Source organism: Galleria mellonella, unplaced genomic scaffold (genome assembly GCF_026898425.1).
Source record: "Galleria mellonella isolate WM207_F2 unplaced genomic scaffold, CSIRO_AGI_GalMel_v1 utg213, whole genome shotgun sequence".
NCBI lineage: Eukaryota > Metazoa > Arthropoda > Insecta > Lepidoptera > Pyralidae > Galleria > Galleria mellonella.
Window position 1 is genome coordinate 296,934 of NW_026442039.1, and position 20,470 is coordinate 317,403.

The 20,470-nt window shown below is 34.5% G+C and overlaps 1 protein-coding gene across 2 annotated transcripts in view; it reads left to right on the forward strand.

The window, feature by feature from the left end:
• Nucleotides 1–20,470, forward strand: part of LOC113511860 (uncharacterized) — a 55,082-nt gene that overhangs the window by 12,717 nt on the left and 21,895 nt on the right. For both annotated transcript variants that reach the window (XM_026895584.3, XM_031913681.2), the window contains exons 2-6: nucleotides 3,628–3,808; nucleotides 10,787–10,848; nucleotides 11,201–11,368; nucleotides 12,358–13,352; nucleotides 13,887–14,055. In XM_026895584.3, the coding sequence (XP_026751385.2) occupies nucleotides 3,628–3,808; nucleotides 10,787–10,848; nucleotides 11,201–11,368; nucleotides 12,358–13,352; nucleotides 13,887–14,055 (1,575 nt within the window). The remainder of the gene's footprint in view (nucleotides 1–3,627; nucleotides 3,809–10,786; nucleotides 10,849–11,200; nucleotides 11,369–12,357; nucleotides 13,353–13,886; nucleotides 14,056–20,470) is intronic.

Sequence of the window (20,470 nt, forward strand, 5' to 3'; positions counted from 1 at the left end):
CATAATAATGTAAATAGGTCAATGCGACATGTAAGTGATCTACTAAGATCGAATGACAGTTGAAATCGACGTACAATAAATAATGAATTTGTAAATAATTCTTTGATCATTAATTTATTAAATTTGAAAATGTAATATGAACATTCTTCAAGTTTTAAAGCTTTTGACATTAACAAAATAATGAAATAAATAAATGGTGTGTATATATTGCGTACATTTCCGAAAAAGCTTTCACATATTATTTCTCATTACGTGTCGTTATGAAAAAAATTTAGGTTATTAATGTATAAACATAGCATCTTTATAGGTCTTCTTTTAAGTTTCTCTTGTTAGTGACACTAATTCATGTATTTTTTTTCAGCTACCACTATTCCAGGCCATATATTTGACCTCTTATATGACGTGACACCTAGTGTTTCCTTTATCTGTCCCAAGTAGTTATTTCTCAGTCTTCCCCTTCTTATTTTGCCCTCTATTTTTCCTTCTAGTATGCTCTTGAGGGGGGAAAGGGATTGTTAGTAATGGAGACTGAGAATCCCATTGCTAGCAATATATCCAATAAGTCGACCTCCCCGCGGTTCCCCCTGGAAACTATCATGGTAAATTCCTGATGAATTCACCATGATGGGCTAACTGGCCTGTTTTCATTCTCATCTATCACCCTTCACTGGTGCTCCGCCGGCGTATCCCCTTAGCGCGGGTGGGGTGTCCATACCATTTTCACCCATAAAAAAAGTATGCTCTTGAAAAAAATGGCCCAGCATTTTGTCTCCTTTATTCTCCATTGTTTATATTATTAATTAATGTTTATAGGTGCAGTCATCAATATTAATATTATAAAAAAGAAATATTTGATTGTTTATTTGCAATAAATTATTTTATCAAAATTGGAATTATTTGCGAGTAATATAGGCTACATATTATTTTCGAAAATTCTATCTACCCGTGTGAAGTCATGCCGGATCGCTAGAACTAAATAAACAAAGTTAAGAAAGCAAGTGTTAAAAAAGGCTTTAAACTAAAATATACAATTACAAAACAATGAGTACAATAAAGAATGACAATTTATTAAAATACTCTTGTGTTATTGGTATTTCACAAATTTTAAAATATTTATATGAAATTAAAAAAATATATTGATTTCACAATCTCCCGGACCGCCGTAAGATGTACAGATATCCTATGAACCTTTAAAATTTATTTTATTAATTTTTAAATTTAAATTCCACATTTAAATTGTATTGTAGAGAACAGGAAAGCAGAAGTAAAGTGCAGTATTAATAATTTGCTAGTTTAAGTGTAAGCAAGATCTCCATAAATATTCTGAAGCCCTAGTACCGTGAGTTATTCAGCTACTCGTTCGGTGTTTGCGTCACCCGTCTTCTGCAGTGACATTAGTCATTGTACAGCAGATAGCTGTATGCGTCATTACGAGTAATATAAGAACAAATATATCTGAAGCTGTGTCTATATTGAAGTATGATAGAAATAATTTACAAGTAAGTTAACGATGTGAAATTTCTTATCGTTTGGTATCAAATCATTATATTAAATATGAAATCCATGCCCGAAGCCATAATTATACTGTTATCATGAATCACTCTGAATACTCAAGCTTTCTATCGAAGACTCTTGTTTTTTATTTTCCTATATTTTCATTACTGTTGTACATTCCTAAATATCTAACCGATGGGTCTGATATATCGCGCACGTTCCGAAGTTTTCGTAGCCGAGTAAATATTAAATGTAATTAATTAATTAGACGACTTCCGTGGTGTGGTTGTAGTTACGTTGTTTTGTGTAAATGAGACCTCGGCTTCAATTCTTGGTCGAAAAAAACTTTATTTAAAAAATAAGAGCTGTTTTAGATTCATCCCCATAAATTTCAATGTTTTCATAATACTATTTAAATTTAATGGCCAGATATTCGGTTTGATATAGAATAGTATTTGTACGGAATCACTGCTATGGATATTTTGGGCATACAGAGTTCTTTTAAGAAAGACTTACCAGCTTTTTCAGCAAGGCTTACTTATGGGAGACCTATAAGAGTTCCAGGTGAATCTTTAGATCGCCATTTGGAAAATTTTACACGTGTTACCAATTTTATGACACCTTTAGGTTTATTTGATGTAACCGTTACGTAAAATTTTGAGATTGCTCATCAAAGGTAAAGAAGTCAATGTATCTATCGATAGGTTAATACCAAGCAGATAAACCAATCTATCAACCACATTATACTTAATGACCAGAATACGAACAATTTTGAAGATAGGACTACATGTTCTGGATTACAAATTATATCTATATATTTAGTTACTGCATATATTATTCATCACATCGGCTTCTTATGCTAACACTTTCATTAACTTCTTCTACATATGAAAAAAAAAAAAAAAAAAAAATATATATAATATATATATATATATATATATATATATATATATATATATCTACTGTGTACTATACTAAATATAAAAAGAAAAAAATCAGATCAGTTTATCCTCCTAATAGTAATAAATAAACGTGAAAGTGTAAGTGCACATAAATGTTTGGATGTTTGTTAATCAATCAGGCTTAAGCGACTGAATGGATTTAATTAAAATTCTGCGCGCGGACTAACCATAATAATATCCCAGCTTAACGTAATATTGTAGAACATTTTTATTCTAATTTAATTTATGCGTGGAAGACCTACTAGAGAAAGATTTTCTTTAAAGTCGTCTGCATACAAACCATATCGTTTGAATGTTTATCATATTCGTAATTCTGCTGACAAGAAGCTGTGCTTGCACAGCTTTGTTTTGGGTTGAACGCTGCAAGATGACTATGAAATTATTAGGTATAAAGTCTTAGTTCTTAGGAAGTACAACCCATGAAGCCTATCACGGTAATGTTTATATTGAAAAATTGAAACATGTATATATTTTAAGTGAGTTAACCATATTTAACAATGGAATAGAATAAATATCTACAGAATATTTCTGCAAATAAAAAGAATTGTTAGTTCGACTCGAAAAATAACAAACAAAATGTAGTATATAGTTTCTCATATTAATTTGACATATAGATCTTTTATGTCAGTATGGGTGTTGAAATTTTTGTCGATTTTGAATCCAATTTCTTTGGGAGAAATATTCATTATGATACAGAGGGAGACTTTGTACAAAACTCGTTTGCTTGGGTACCTCTGTCCCATTCGTGTTTCTACCGTGAAGCAGTTGTATTTGCATGGCTGTGTTTCAGTTTGAAGGGTGGGATATGGCAGTGAATTTCAGGGTACAGAGTAATAACACCTGAGACCTCAGGAATGGCAACGCATGGGGGGAATCATGGGCGAAACAGTATACTGTTATGTCCATGGTACTGCTCATGTCTGTAAGCAACGGCTACGACTTTCCATTAGGTGGGCCGTCAGCTCGTTTGCCATTCTAAGTTGTATAAAAAAAAACTTAGTGTACAAATTTAAACGAAAGCTAATGATAATTCAAATTTACTTTGTAGGCGACGATTACTACTAGCCATCAAATAGGCTATCAAGACAATTCAGAATGTTTTGTTTGGTATTCTAAGTTGCACAAAAAACTGTTGGAAACCGCTAGTCTTTAACACACAATGATGTTTCAGGTTCAGCGCGCGATTATTGGAGCAAACTTGCTCTGCGGTCGGCGGGCGGCGTGTGGCGGTTCTATTGGTTTGCGGTGGCGGTGACGCGGCATCCGCTGTTGTGTCGGCAGCGGTACGCGCCGGCGTCCCCGTAATACGCGCTTCGCCTTCCCACTTACATCTCTCCTATACCATCGCTAATGTGAGTATTTTTACCCGAATACTGGATAATTGTGAAAGTGAGAATAGCCGAGTAGGTCCCGGCATAGAATAGGCTACCCCTTCTTTTTCCGTGAGTGTCGTAAGAGGTGACTAAGGGAGCTTATGGTAAAGAGATCGGCAGCAGCGACCCTCCTAAAATATCAGTAAAAGCCCAACTGCAGTTGCCAACCCGCCTGCCAAGCGTGGCAACTACTAGCAAAATCTCTCTTATGGGGAAAGCTATGTTCAGCAGTGGATAGCTAACGGCTGATAAAACAACCAATGGGTAAGGAAGGTATTTCTTCTCACGTGTACTTTTGTGTGAGTTAGAATTTCTGGCACAATATAGCCGAAATGACTGCACGCATTTCAATAATTATGGATTGTTAAAATCAGTATAAGTAGTAGTATAAAATATTACAGAGCCCATAATCTTTTTAAATATGACAGTTGTGTTTCGTGTAGCTGTCTTATGCAGGTACTATTTTTCAATCAATGCTTTCTTACTTCCATTCATTTTACAATCTAAATATTAAAATTTAAGTAGACGAAAGGTCTTGCTTGTATTAAGACTTTTTATATCAATTTTTCTCGCCAACAACAGGAGCCAAAACAATTTTATTTATAATTTATGTCTGTCTGTCCGTATATTTATTTAGGCATCATGAAAAAACTACTATACCAAATTGCATGCAGTATTCATACTTAGTTTCCTGTGTTATACTTACTTATTACTTTACTTACGTGTTATACATACTTAGTTTACTATTATTCAAATTCTAGTACCTAGAATTTGAATGATAGTAAATTTTGCAAATATAAAACATATGCAAATATAATAAAAAGCTTAAAAAGTTAGAAAGGGACAAAAAACACTTTTCACCCATCTCTATAATAATATTCAGAAATGATCGTAAAAATATTTTTGTCAAGGCATTTCCTTATGATAAATCAGTCGCTGAGACGGAAATTAATGGTAACACAGATATGAAAATAAATTGTATTCGAAAGATTTGTCATCGTATAAGTTAATAATGGCATACCTAACGTTATGCAAAAACTCTGCTGTCTTCCGAGGTTACGAAGCTGCCAAAAATTCCATTCCTGCATAGCCATGATTCGTGGCGGCTATGATAAACTCTGGAATAGGCGACCACGTTATGATTTAATGTCTGTACGTGACAACCCTACTTCCGGTACTTGCGACACGTTTTTGGTGTAATTTATTCGATCCGCATACCTTGTTATTAGATATCTAAATCGAAACATCTTTTTTAATTACAAGTCAAGTATAATTTAGATCTCCTTGAATGAGTCTTAAGTCAATGTACGTGACGTATATACCATGATACAATATTAAAATAACTTATAATTGTGGTTTGATTGCAAATATCTACTCCGAAAGTCTTAGTTATTCCAAAACGTTGAAAATAAGGGCCTAATAATGGACATTAAACATTACTGTTGCTCTTATTGTAAATATGAACGAATAATATAGCATAGAAATGTATTAACTATATAATAAAAACAGAGTGAATAATAAGTATTGATTCTAATTAAATAATAATATTTAATTTAAGAGAGGTAGGGCACAGCGGGATCTCGCTCATAAATGGAACCGCCCGCCTGGGGAAGGACCTCCACCTTGCAGAAGTTCGCAGCCAAACAACGCTGTTTTTATAGCGTTGTGTTCCTGCGGTGAGTAAGGTATCCAGTTCCATCTTGGGGAGGGGTTGTGCTGATATCGGAGGGACCAGCGTGTCTTAATACTATCTTTGTGCTGGGCAGACGCGAAGTGCTGACGCGGCGTTCAGGGAGACCCGGTGAAACGGTTGCTCGCTGGCCGCCCGCAGGTTGTTGGGTTCCCGAATCCAGGGATTACCTAATCTCCGCCCTGGGAGGCTGAACCGCCGCCTGTGCATAATCCCTGGTGTGGTAGTCGTGCCGGAGGAGGAGACCGGAGTGGACCCGGCTACTACATCAGTGGGGGGACCGGGGGCCCTTCCGACCGCCGCGTCGGCAATTTGCACAACCTGTTTAGCGCAGGGACAGAGTGGACACCACTTTGTTCCTTTGATATCGGCACAATCTTTCCCTATTAACCTCCAAATACCCTAATACTTTATGGCCAGATCTAGAAAAAATAGACGTTACACAGCGGCACCCTCATCCACATTTAAAGTGGACTTCTGCAATATCAGAGGAATTCATTCTAACATCAACGCAATTCACTATCATCTCGAAACTGCGGAGCCGACTCTGTTATTCCTCACCGAGACGCAGATATCATGTCCGGCTGATACATCTTATTTACTATACCCCGGTTACAAACTCGAGCATAAATTTGCTCGTCATGCCGGGGTTTGTATGTATATCCGGACGGATGTCTGTTACCGCCGTCTCCATGGCCTTGAAGACAGAGACCTGTCAGTATTATGGATACGTGTGGATTACGGGAGCCACACTCGTATTTACGCGTGCCTTTACAGGTCTCACAGCGGTGATCTGGACACCTTCCGTCTTTTTGAGCACCTGCAAACGACAATTGATAAGGTTCTCGAGCAGTACCCTTCTGCGGAGTTAGTGATACTTGGAGACTTTAATGCTCACCACTCCGAGTGGCTTCGTTCTCGGTCCACTGACTGCGCGGGAAAAGCTGCTCATGAATTTGCTCTGACCTATGGATTCTCTCAGCTGGTCCATTCTCCAACGAGAATTCCAGATATAGAGAACCATACAAGCTCCTTGCTGGACCTTCTGCTGACAACACACCCGGATGGATATACCGTCAGAGTGGATGCGCCAATTGGCTCATCCGACCATTGTCTTATCCGGGCTGATGTCCCCAACACTCGACCTGATCCACCCCGTCCTATTGGACGACGTCGCGTGTGGCACTATAAGTCAGCAGACTGGGATGGATTGCGAGAATTTTATGCATCGTACCCGTGGAAGCAGCTCTGTTTTGCATCACATGATCCTAACGACTGCGCAATTGCCGTTAGCGAGGCTATCATTGAAGGTATGAAGCTATTTATCCCCAACCCGCTAGTGGCAATGGGATCGAAGAAGCGTCCGTGGTTTAACCGATCTTGTAAGAAAGCCAGATTTGCTCAGCAAGCTGCATACAAGGCTTGGACTACGGCTCGCACTAATTCTGATCCTGGAATCAGTGATGCAAAGCGCAAATTAAATGCTGCTTCGAGGTCCAGTAAGAGAGTAATTGCCAGAGCCAAATTTGAATTTGTGGGCAGAATTGGTAGGCGACTATCAAGCCTTCCTTCTGGTAACCGTGCTTTCTGGTCGCTTGCTAAAGTTGCCCAAGGAAACTTTTGTCAGTCGTCTTTTCCACCACTTCGGAAACCGAATGGTAACTTGGCCTACAGTGCTAAAGAGAAAGCCGACTTATTTGGCATTCTCTTTGCCTCTAACTCGACTATGGACGAAGGTAATTCTGTACCACCTACCATCTTGTGTTGCGGAAGCTCCATGCCGGAAATTACTATAACACAATGTAAAGTCCGGCGGGAGTTACTATCCTTAGATGTTCATAAGTCGAGTGGGCCAGACGGTATACCGGCAGTGGTCCTAAAGCAGTGTGCTCCGGAATTGTGTCCTGTATTAACGCGTCTCTTCACGATCTCGTACTCCACAGGGCAATTTCCTTCGACATGGAAGACCACCCTTGTACATCCTGTACCTAAAAAGGGCGATAAGTCGGACCCTTCAAATTACAGACCGATTGCGATCGCTTCCCTTCTCTCTAAGGTGATGGAGCGTATAGTTAACGCACAGCTGTTAAAATACCTAGAGGATCACGATTTATTGAGTGACCGCCAATATGGCTTTCGCCATAGTCGCTCAACTGGTGACCTCTTGGTATATCTTACGCACCGATGGGCATCAGCCATTGAGAGTCAAGGTGAGGCGCTTGCTGTCGGTCTTGATATTGCAAAGGCATTTGACCGGGTCTGGCTCTGTGCTGTCCCCAACGCTGTTTCTACTGCATATTAATGATATGTTAACCTTCGGTAGCATTCATTGTTATGCGGATGACAGCACCGGGGATGCCCTTTATACGGGTCGTACCAATGTCTCCCGTTCCATTGTGGAGAACAATCGTGAACAGCTTGTGTCTGAAATCGAGAGAACACTAACTGGAGTCTCTGATTGGGGACGACAAAACTTGGTCCAATTTAACCCCTCTAAGACACAAGCTTGCGCGTTCACCGCTAAAAAAACCCCATTTGCTGTGGCCCCACAGTTCCAAGGCACGTCTCTTAACATCTCTAAAAGCATTGGGATCCTTGGTGTCGACATCTCTAGTGACGTACAGTTCCGTGGCCACCTCGAAGATAAGGTGAAGCTGGCATCCAAAAAACTCGGTGTGCTCAATAGAGCGAAGCATTACTTCACGCCGGATCAGCGATTAATGCTTTACAAATCGCAAATCCGGCCCCATATGGAGTATTGCTGTCACTTATGGGCGGGAGCACCTAGATACCAGCTTGAACCCTTCGACTCAGTGCAACGACGAGCTATGAGAATTGTCGATGATCCCATGCTTGCAAGCGGTATCGAACCCTTAAGTCTTAGGAGAGATTTTGCCTCACTCTGCGTGTTCTACCGCTTATACAACGGATTGTGCTCAGAGGAATTATTCAATATGATGCCTACGGCCACTTTCTATCATCGTACGGCTCGCCATCGGCAGGGAGTTCACCCTCATACCTTACAGCCTAAATGGTCGCGTACAACGCGGTTTCAGAGATGCTTTCTCCCACGAACACTCAGGTTATGGAATGAGCTCCCTGCCGAGGTTTTCCCGAGAGACTACAGCATGGGGTTCTTCAAAAGGGGGGTAAAGAGGTTTCTTCAGGGTCGGCAACGCGCGCGTAATACCTCTGGTATTGCAGGCGTTCATAGGCTACGATAACCGCTTACCATCAAGTGGGCCGTATGCTTGTTTGCCACCTCAGTGGTATAAAAAAAATAAAATAAATAAATAAATAAATAATTAATTAGAAAATTAAGCTGACCTGAACCTACCTAATACGATTAGTAATGAACATTATAATTCATTACAATAAATACATATTGTCTACATACACTAAGTACAGCAGTAGTTAAAAATAAAAAAAAACTTGGATATAATTTATAAAGAAAAACAAAAAAGAATCGTAGGTTACATTACAATACCTAATAAGGTTTTGTAAATGTTTGTGTCGAAGATTGTATTTTTTTGCTTCTTGCCTATTGTTTGTGTATAAAATGTAGGTGTATTTAATATGTTAGGACAAGAAATTGGTTTACATGAAAACAAAGAGGTGATAATATCGTATCAGTACAACGCAGTGTGGCACGAATAAAAATGAGGTACTTCTTATGAACGAGTTAAAGCAGATTTTACGATGTACGTAATATTTCCAAAAATCAGGGACAATTCTCGTTTTGTGGAACTTTTTTAGGGGCATATATTTTTCTTTCCGCAGATGCGAGCGCGCCAGCCTGGTGTCGCGGAAAACGATGGTCATTTATTACCCACTTTACCAACGATTACGCTCTGACGTGAACTAATAACGCTCTTAAAAAGCACAATGTTATTAATATACGAGTAATAGTATATTTCGATTATTTTATTGATGAAAAGTTTTTACCGTCACCTAGACATGGTCAATAGAATAACCTGTGACGCCTATGTTACGATTCAAGAATGCTTAGTATTATGATGTTTTGTTATGTTATAATTATTTACCATTGTAGGTTGCATAAAAAATATGAATTTATTATGTTTTTATGTATGTAATTTACCATATTATAGTAAAATATAAATTAGTTTATTATTTAAACCGACATCGAGTATTTCTGCACATCCTTAAGGTTGGCAGGTAAAGAATACCTATAGCATAAAAGGCAAACCTTTTGTACTATATTTTATTGATCAATAAATTTAAAATATATAAATAAAGTAAAATTAAAAGTATTTTTATGTTATTTATTTAAACTATATCCTGCAAATTTACTACCGTATTTAACTCTTCAAACGAAACGCTAAAACAAAACACTGCCATACAAATACATCTATTTTTCGACAGTAACACGATTAGGACAGAGAACAACAAATTTAAAGTATTTTTGAACACTATAAACTTACGTTTTGAACAATAAAGTCGATAGTTGATTGAAAAGTACCCCTTTAAGAATAGGTATATACAGTTTACTTCGAAACCAGAAAAACAACTGGCGAAGTTTTGAATTTGGTTTAAATAATTAATTAGTTATTGGAAGTTTAATTAAGCAGTAGGCATTTAGGTAGAAGTTTCCTATCACACTCAGATTAACTAATTTAAAATCGACGTTCAATAAATGTATTTGTAATATAAACTTTATGTGCCCGATTTTATATATTTGTATTTATTTATTATAAACACAAATTAAGAAATAATAATAGTATGGATGGTGAGATTACAAAACAAATTATTGTTGTTGTTTTATGTTTTTGTTTATATCTATAATATGTTCATTGTTCCTACTTACAAATATATGTATATAGACAGATTTTATAGATTTTTGAATCAAGTTTATTAATACACTTTATTACTATTTAGTTTATATATAAAGTAAATTTATAATCATAACATGCTATTGTTATTCAGAACTATTAAGAAATTATAGGCAAAATTTTCTATTGTAGTCCATAAGTACAAAATTAAAATTTGGTAGATATGACATATTCAGTATATATATGAAAATTTGTAAAGATATTTAGATATTTGTTGCTCAATCAAGTTTAGAAACAAATATATAATTAAATATCGAAATATTGAACGGCTGAATAGATTTAAATGAAATTTGGTACACAGATAGACTATATCCTCGAATATAGGTATCTTTTTATCCTAATTTATGCGTTCAAAGCCGCGCGTACAATTAAAAATAAAAAGCGATTAAAATTATATAAATGCAATATTGTTCACAGGAAATGCTTCCTTTGGAGATAAGGCTTGAAATTACCGCAAGAGAAACATTGCATGCACTCAGGTATAGCATTTATGGTTAATGATTAGGTATAAGCTTATAAATATTTACTCCTTATTACTGTTTATTACTTTATTATTGCGACTTCTAAAAAAAAAACATTCTCAATTTGTTTGAATTTTGCAACACGCGATTACGTCGCAATTCTGAACAGATTTTCATAGTACTTTTTTCTAATCTCCAAGATTTCTTCAATCAATAGGGACTATTCAATTGCGCGAAGTAGTAACTAAAGATTTCATTCGTTTATTAGTGCGTTAACAATTGATAACGTCTTTTTTAGGGACAATAGATACTTGTTTTAATTATATGGTTTATCGTTTACGTAGTATTAAATAATCTAATATTTTTACAGGGCCACGCTTTTGCATACACATTGGCATTCTTTTACTTTACTTGCCGTTGAAGATATCTACTCAACGTTCTCTTTGAGAAAAGATCTATCTTCAATTCTTACCACTCAACCACTTAATCCGAAATGGCTTTCTCTCCCTACAAAATATTCCCGCCATGCTCTTTTCAGGTAAGTTTTCATTTAAAATTGCTTTCTGGGTGTAAAATAAAGTTATTTAAATATATAAGTATTATATTCAAAGATTACTTATTCACTTCAGTTTTTATATATTTTGTTAATCTGTGTCAATCAATGAAGATAGTCACGACTTTTTAGATAAGTAATTTACCAAGTTTAGTCACAATAAAAATATTTCACTCGGTTATTCTTGTTAAGAACTGTAATAGCTCAGCATCAGCACCAGCAATTGCGAATTAATTATGCATTTTATAAGTTTAATTTTTCCTTTCAAAAATAATTATTAACTAATCAATTTATTGTCATGTTTATAAGCTATAAATTGAAATTATTCTGTAGTATTCGCCAATATTCCACCAGTTTGCAATGACCATCATAATGCAGTGATAATAAAGTTCATAATTCTTTTTAGGATCTGACTCACCTACCTACATAGGTTTTCAGGCAGTCTTTCATAATATTGCATTGAAGTAATATGCATGATTCTTTATATCTATATACTTAATATATAGGACTGATGGACTCTTACCACATTTATTTATTTATTTGAGTACGTTGATATAAAAGGACATTATCTTTCTCTTGTCAAGATAAGCTCAAATACAAAATATATTTGTATTTTGATATATACGGTAAAATAAACCGACGTGAAACAAGGGTTACAAAACTTAATGTTCATTTTCAGTTGTAGCTAAAAAGAAAAATCGATGATGATCATATTATTTTAGAACTTAAAACTCACCAAATTTTCTAAAATAGTATATACTCAGGACTCTTAAATATATTTAAAAATTGAATCGTTATATTATATTAATTCAAATTACTGATCATACGTATTTAAAATATTATTAGCCCATGAGGAACAGGCATATTGGATTATAAGAGACTATATCCCTTTATTACAATTATATGCATGTGTAATATTAATTAAATAAATAGAATATAAGTTTCAATTATATTTGGTTTGATTTTTATTGTAGGAGACTTGCTGAGGTTTCAAGATTAACCCGAGGAGTCGTTGTCTTGATATGTGACATACATTACGCTAAACTTGTTATGGATGAGGCCAAGCGTCTAAATATGCTTGATGGACATTTTTTCTGGCTATGGATTGATGCTTCCACTGAGTTTGATGTCTTCCATAACATTGGCGATAGAAAACAATATACAGATATTAATGATCAAGACAATGAAAGCTTTGGGGCCAAGAGTACCGCATTAAAACAAGAAGACACACTTGACCGTTACAGAAGAGATGATCCAGACAATAATTTCATAAAGGATGCAAAGGCAGGCAATATATCAAGCAAATCTATTAATTTATCTGAAAAAATATTAAATAATGACGATGGAATTAATGTAAAGAATAGTTCAATAAATTCAATTTTTCGTCGTACTAGTAGAAATATAAATAAGTCGGAAGCGCACAGTGTGAACAACAAATTATTAAATATAAATATTAGTCAGTCATTTGACAGTAGTCGCAATATTAGTTCAGAAGGTGTTAGAAATTATTATGTAAATAACAAAGGCGTTGAAACTTCTAAAATCGAAAAGAATTCAATTGAGAAGGGAAAGATGTCCTTCCTTAATAGAGATAATAGTAGACGTATTAGTTTTAGCAAAATGAAAAATGAATCTTTTAATAAATATGTAAATAGCATAAATGTAGGTAGTGTGAATGACGACGAGAATTCGTCGGTAGGAAAACTTATACATAATAATAATGAAAATAGTCCACTGAAAGATAATATATTACTCGCAAGTGATATTAGTGATTTCTTAATGAATCCCACGGTGCAAACGTCTATAATGCATAATGTAAGAGATAAAATGGAAAAAAGAAAAGATCATAATTTTAAAGAAGAAGACGTGAAAGACTCTGAAAGAAACCAATCCCAAAATAATATTTCCGAAATTTTTAATAGTCTCCCGGTGGGTTTATTGGCATTGCATCCACAACCTATGAAAATTGGTAAGTAAAATCGTATTATATGAAATAAATATTATACAACGTATACGAATCATAAATATCTGGTCGTAGATTAATGTCTAAGATAGAAATAAATACATGAACTTAATTAACACTTTAATAATTATTATTTATTTACTTATCCATATATTTATTTGTATATATTATTTAATAATCTTAACCTAAAATTTAAAAAAAACGTAATTTTTTTTAACTTCACTACTATTATATCTACGTAGTCTTTAAAAATATTTTTTACTTAAATTAGATATACATAGATTAATGATAAACAAGTTCATAATTTTTTTAATAATAAAGATTTATTGCACATAAAAATATACAGTCATGGGCTTACAGAAATTTCAAAGTGAATTATATGTGTATAAAATGTAGCATTATGCCCAGCATATTAGTGTCTAAACTAGGCCTAGCCTGTATCTTAGACATTAATGCCTTCTATTATATACATATTTTCGTGCAGTTTCGCTATATTAAGAAATGTATTAAAACATGTGTAATATATATTACAATTTACAGATCCTACATTCATTCGTGCGGCAGTACGAATGGCAGTTGGGGCTTTGCGTCGAGTACTGCAGGCATGTGACGCTTGGTCAGCTCAAGCTCAGTTCTTCAGTGATGCGGTTGCATCTTGTTGGGATGAACCTAGTGACGCTGCGGCTGATTTCTCTACAGAATTTGTTAGGTAAGTATTTTAATAAAGCTAATTATATCTTTCACATACAAAATACATGGTAAATCTAACCTTCACGTCACGGATAATAAATGATCATTTCATATCTTTCTAGTAGAAATATCACAAGCATATTCCTGCTAACTTAGTTTTTCAATTATAGCCATCGAAAAAAATTAATGAGACAAAAATTACACAGCAAAAGCTTTTGTTGAGATCTAAACTTTTTGTAAAATTCAGGCAGTTAATGACCTGCGTATAAATTATGGATTTTAGGATAAAATTGAGTAGATATTAGACTATGCGGCGGTGATGAGCGAACACGTCCTTTCTTATGATGGATTTCCTGTCTTTGTATTTTATATTAAATTGTTAAGACACCACTCGATCAAGGGTCATACTTAATACGTATATATTGTCTGCGTAACAATAGATACGATGGATAATGGAGTTTCATGGATTCTTTCTTGTAATATTTTGAGAAAAATTGTTTTCTGCAAAATATATAGTTTAACAACTAAATATTATCACCCCATAATTCTGAGTGAGTGCAGGAACAGGACTGAACACTAACAACCAAAATGGGAAAGTTCTTTTCCTCACGGTTGGCTGCGCATTGTAGACTCACTAAGTGCTTTTTCATGCTATGCTTGCAAGACCAATGACATAGGACTGATAATGATGATGATGAAATGATAGCTACTTGTATTATAGTATCTGCAAAGTGTAAAGTTACCGTTAAAGTTAATTGTAAAAGTGTGAAGTAATTCAACACTTGTTCTATTTTCCATATAATTTGACAGTTCTCAAGTCAAATAACCAAAACACTTAGTTATTTCTCATGTACTCAATGATATTGGTAGCTGTGAAACGAAACAAACCTCATTTTTCAAAATCAACCCGACAATTTTGTTACAAGTATCCTTGTAAAAAGTCATATGAAAACAAGCCATGCGCATTGTCCGTAAGCTAACCTATGTCTAAATATGGAAATACTTTCATTTAATAAAAATATGCAAATATACTCATGATTGTCAGCCCTAGAGGGCTAGACAGAGGAATTTGTAGACTGTTAATTATCGATATTGTGAACGTAATATTTGAAATTCTCACATTTTGCCGAGCATATTAGAAGGAGGGGAGCCTAACGCCACCATTCGTATTAATTTAGTTTTATTTAGTAAATATCGATTATCCCAGATGAAAAGTAGCCTATGTCTTTATATATCCTTAATAAATCATGTATATTAAATTTAATAACTACTGGTTGAGCTGTTAAGATATCAAGAGTTAATAAACACACAAGCTTACTTTCATTTCCAATATTAATAAGGATTCATATTTAACATCATGTAACAGATTGAAACACAAGTAAACATAAAGTCAAATAGTGTTCTACTAGAAGTTATTTATATTTTTTAAAACAACCACATTCAAACTAGAGACAATAGATAATAGAATGGTAACAAGCATGGAGCATCATCATAAAAGCAAATTGACTAGCGGGTCCAAGAACGCCGCGAGATTACTTTTATGTCCTTCTATCTAAAAGGCGAAGCTTGGCTGGTTTATATCTGACCGCATTACGCTACATAAAACCTTATCTTCGAGACATCGCCGGCCAGACAAACTGCTGGTACTTGACACACCCAAAGCTTAATAATGACATTCTTTGCTGAACTCTTAATGCGATTAATTACTGTGGGCCGTACTAACTAGTCAAAATGGTTGTTTATGTAATTTATAAAGCAAACAACACGTATCAGTTGGGTGGAGTTGTAGATTTTTAGTGTGTTTTCACATATGTATATAGCATTGTTATTGGGTACTGTCCAGCTTTAAATATATTACTGGCAAATGTGACTATAAATGTGAATTATGATATGAAATTGTGCGAGAACTGCTCGTCTGTGACGTTAACAGATCTTAAATAATAAATTTAATTGCGTAGCAGATTTACGATCTTTATTATATTATAATAAATTGATTATGCCTTATATTTTATTTATAATAAAAAAGATACAAATATTATCTTTTTTATTTGTTAATTAAAAATCATATAATTGTAGTTATCTTTTTTACTTATAGAGACACCGTATGTTTTTTTGTTATCTTCAAAGTAAAAATAATGATTTCATGAAATATTTAATCCTCGGACATTTTAGATGTAAAAAATACGGTTTATGGCGTAAAACATATAAAACTCCGTTCAATTCAGTTAATCCAACAGATATTGTCTTAACCAAGTTCCAATTTCCTTTTTCTTTCCCCAAAAACCTTAATCGGCCTATCACGAACATTAAATAAAACTTTGCCAAATCGGTCCAGCCATTTTCAAGAGAGTTTTTTTCTCGTGTCCTTTTTTTCGTTATACAAGCAAGAACACGAAGGATTGCTGTTCCTGATAATTCCGTAACGTAATATCTCGACAAATGTTGTCCTATACAAATGCAATTTTATGTCCCTTAAACTTTAACCAAACATTAAAAATCTGTAGACATAATATTGGTTCCTGAGTCCTATGTTTATTATCAAACATTATTTAATTTATTTATATAGATCTTTATTATTGAGAAAATAAGAACGTAAATAGATAAATTTAACATTCAATAAGTTACTGATGTTATTAAAAACATTTACCTTTGTTCGTTTCTGTAAAAATAGATTTGTAGTCTACGAGTATTATTCCTTTTAATAAAAAAAAATCACGTCGCATGTTCTAAAAATAAATTCTTATATGATTTATCTTTTTTTAATGACGATTAACGATACCAACACAATAAAAATATCACAAGACATTATGCAAGATATAAAACTTTTAACATGAATGTTTTGGAAGAGCTATTTATCAAACGAGGGGAAGCATATTTCACCATGCGTTCGATCGTAAGTTACGTTGTCAAATGGCTATTATTTATCATTCCGAATAGAACAAGACATAAGTTAGTGGGTGTAATCATTACAGCATTTATGTGTATAGCTTAATTAAATGAAAATACTATAAAGTTGAGTGCAATTAAATTCTAGATAGTGTAATGGTTTTGCTTATTTATTGCCACAGCGCGATCTGTCGTGTCGCGCCGCGCGACCACTTGACGTTGACGAGGGTACTTTAGCTACCGAATGTCATGGTAACATGTTTTGCGAAATATACGATAGGTATATACGTAGTATTGGCAAAATAAAAATACTAAAATTAGTAAATAAGTTATTGCATTATAGCCGTGTGGTTCCGGTACAGTATGGGCCACTCCTTCCTGTCTCGTGAGTGTCGTAAGAGGCAACTAAGGGAATGAAATGGTAGACAGATAGGCAACAGCGACCCTCTCAAAACGTCACCAAAGCCTAATTGCGGTTACTAATCCTCCTGCCAAGCGTGACAACTATTGGCAAAATCTCTCTTATGGAGGAGGCCTATATTCAGCAGTGGACAGTTAACGGTTGGTATGATGACAATGATTTATTACTTTTATAAATCATTATTGGTTTTTAAGCAAGTTTTAAAATATGTCTTTAGGGGAGATTATCAAATTGTCTGCAGTTTTTTGGGACTATGCTATGCGATTTATTGATAGTTTATTTCCGTATTGTTTCTATATCAATTTTGTAATTCATGCTACCATTTAAGCATTCACCATCCACCCATTGTTACAAACTTTCGCATTTATTATAATTAATAGGGTTATCAATATTTTCAAGCGTAGTTACGGGTAACAGCTAGTATTTTACTGCAAGAATTTCTAACTCTAATTATCAATTTTCCTCGATCAAAACAATCGTAAATTTTGTGGCATACAAACATAGGGAACAAGTTTTGATTGAACTGCCGTTACACAGTTAGTTGCCGTTTTACAGTTATTATCTAAAGTAGAAGTTTAACAAACTCTTCCGTACTTGACTTATCTATTTATAGTGATTAATGTTAAAATTATATATAACTTTTCTTTAAAAGAGGAGGTTACTAATTGGCCTGTATGGGTTTTCTCTGTATGTATCGTAACATCTTTGATATCTTTAAACTGATTCCGTTAATTATTTTAGCAATCTATAAGGATATTTCCCTTTTGTTGGTGTATTAATTGCGTCACGTTTGCAGTCACTGTTCTTTTCGTAAAGCTAAATCTATATGTAAAACAAGGTAGTGTAAAGACTGTTTATTATTTATATCGGTTTGATTCATGTATCTATTTACTTCGGGGTTCCTTGAGCTATTTTCATAAATAAGTGCTCCTATCGTAGTCCTAATAACTAATCGGGTAACCCCAAAATTTGGGGCGGGAAAGAAATTATTAGTAATAGGGTCAAATAGCTTCATTATTAGCAATATATCCTGTCTTGCTAATAACTCTAATTCGTAACGCTACTCACCATGGTGGAAAAACTTCTGATAAGGAAAATAACATGCAGGCAATAGACCGTCAAATCTCTTGCTATGAACGTGACGTGCTTAATCTTTTGTCATAACAGTATCATTATTTATGACAAAAGTGTTCCAAGTTGTGCCACTAAAATATTTGTTTCTTTGTTTTTCATTGTAAGTGTTATTCACAGTATAAGATGAGCTAGGAAACATACAAAACAATTTCATTCATTATATTTGGTGTTTTTTTCATTCTTAAATAAATTAAATATTATGTAATAAAAATAAATATTACTGAAATATTAAACAGCGTCACCTAGCCCTAAACTAAGAGAACTTGTGCTCTGGGTACCAGACAACTGGTAGGAACATTTTTTTTAATAAATGTGTTTTACCTCTTATATATAGCAGTTTAAGTCTGACCCCATCCCATCCCATCAGTCAGTAACTGTCTACTGCTGAGCATAGGCCTTCTTCGTAAAGGAGGTTTTGCTAGTAGTATCCACGCTTGGCAGGCGGGTTGGTAACCGCAGTTAGGCTTTAGTGATGTTTTAAGAAAGACGCTGATGTTCATTCCTTAGTCATTAAGTTCTCTTAGTTGCTTTTTACAACAACCACGAGAAAGGAAGGGGTGGCCTACTGTATGCCAGTACCACACGGCAAGTTAAGTATGACGGACACCAGAAAATAATGTATCAATTAGGTAGGCTCGATTCCTGCCAGGTTCATATTAAAATATTTTCAGAAAATAATGGGCATGTTACGTTCACCACATAACAACAGTCATTAAATGTTTATTACCATTATGATAAACGTAAATTACTACATGACTACTCCTGTTGTGACTATACATTTTTTTGAAATATATTATAAAACATAGATAATATACAACCAATATAAATAGACATACTCGTGAATACAAACGTTTGTATTTACAAGCATTGAATATGAATCGAATTCTCGATTATCGGAAAGTGAGGCAATGTGCTAAATGGCTACACTACGGTTGTCTTGTGTATAGTGTAACTAAGCATATTTTTTAAAAGCTATTCTGAAGCAACTAACTATTGTTGCGTTACGTAACTGAGAGCTGCGGAAACCTTCCGCATGCCAACCTCAGAGACTTCAATATAAGAACTGTTTACAAAATTGGAAAAGTGTGAAAACATTTCAACCGCAGCTTGTAGCACCGAAATCCAATATGTGCAGTGAGTTACTGCTATTTCCTACTATTATGTCTATGTTCCAACAAGGTTTCTATTTTTGGTTATTCAATAAATCAATGTCTTCTCTACTTGTATATTTTGTTTTGTTAGAGGAAGTCCTGTATAAAATTTTGGAAATATATTACGGTAGTGAACGCCACTTGATTGACTTGGTAAGAATGCTATATATCCATCTAAAATACATGTATATCTGTGTAGGTAAAAAATAAATATATTAATTAGGAATTAATGAAAAATGATTACAGTAATAAATGACGAAATAATAAAATAATATAACAATCTATTATATATTATAATTATTAAGATTGCTTTGCCAATCCTGCAATGGATCTGACGTGAAGATAGGTTATTTGAAACAAAGTAGTAATTAATTAAGTACGAGAAACAGAGGATTTAGCACTCTAACGTGGTCGGATATTGGTCGTAAATTAGCAATGGCGAGAGCTTGTTCTCGGCATGATCATTTCTATTTTTTTATTAAGTGACTGAGATTTTCTTATTTGTTCTACTCAGTGGTTAGAAGAGCCACTTGTATGTCTAGTGTAAGATGTATAATAGTAAGTTTGTATTGCAAAAACTATGTCTCTAGCGGCTGGTTTCAGAAATACAAATTTTCATATGAACTTATCGACATGGACATAAACACATCATCATCATCATATGAGCCTTTAACTGCCCACTGCTAAACATAAGGCTCCTTCTTGAAGAGGTTTTTCTAGTAGTTGCTACGCTTGGCAAGCGGATTAGCAACCGCAGTTAGGCTTTGGAGATGTTTTAAAAAAGACACTGCTGCCCATCCCTCGCCATCCCCTAGTCATCTCTTACGACACCCACGGGAATG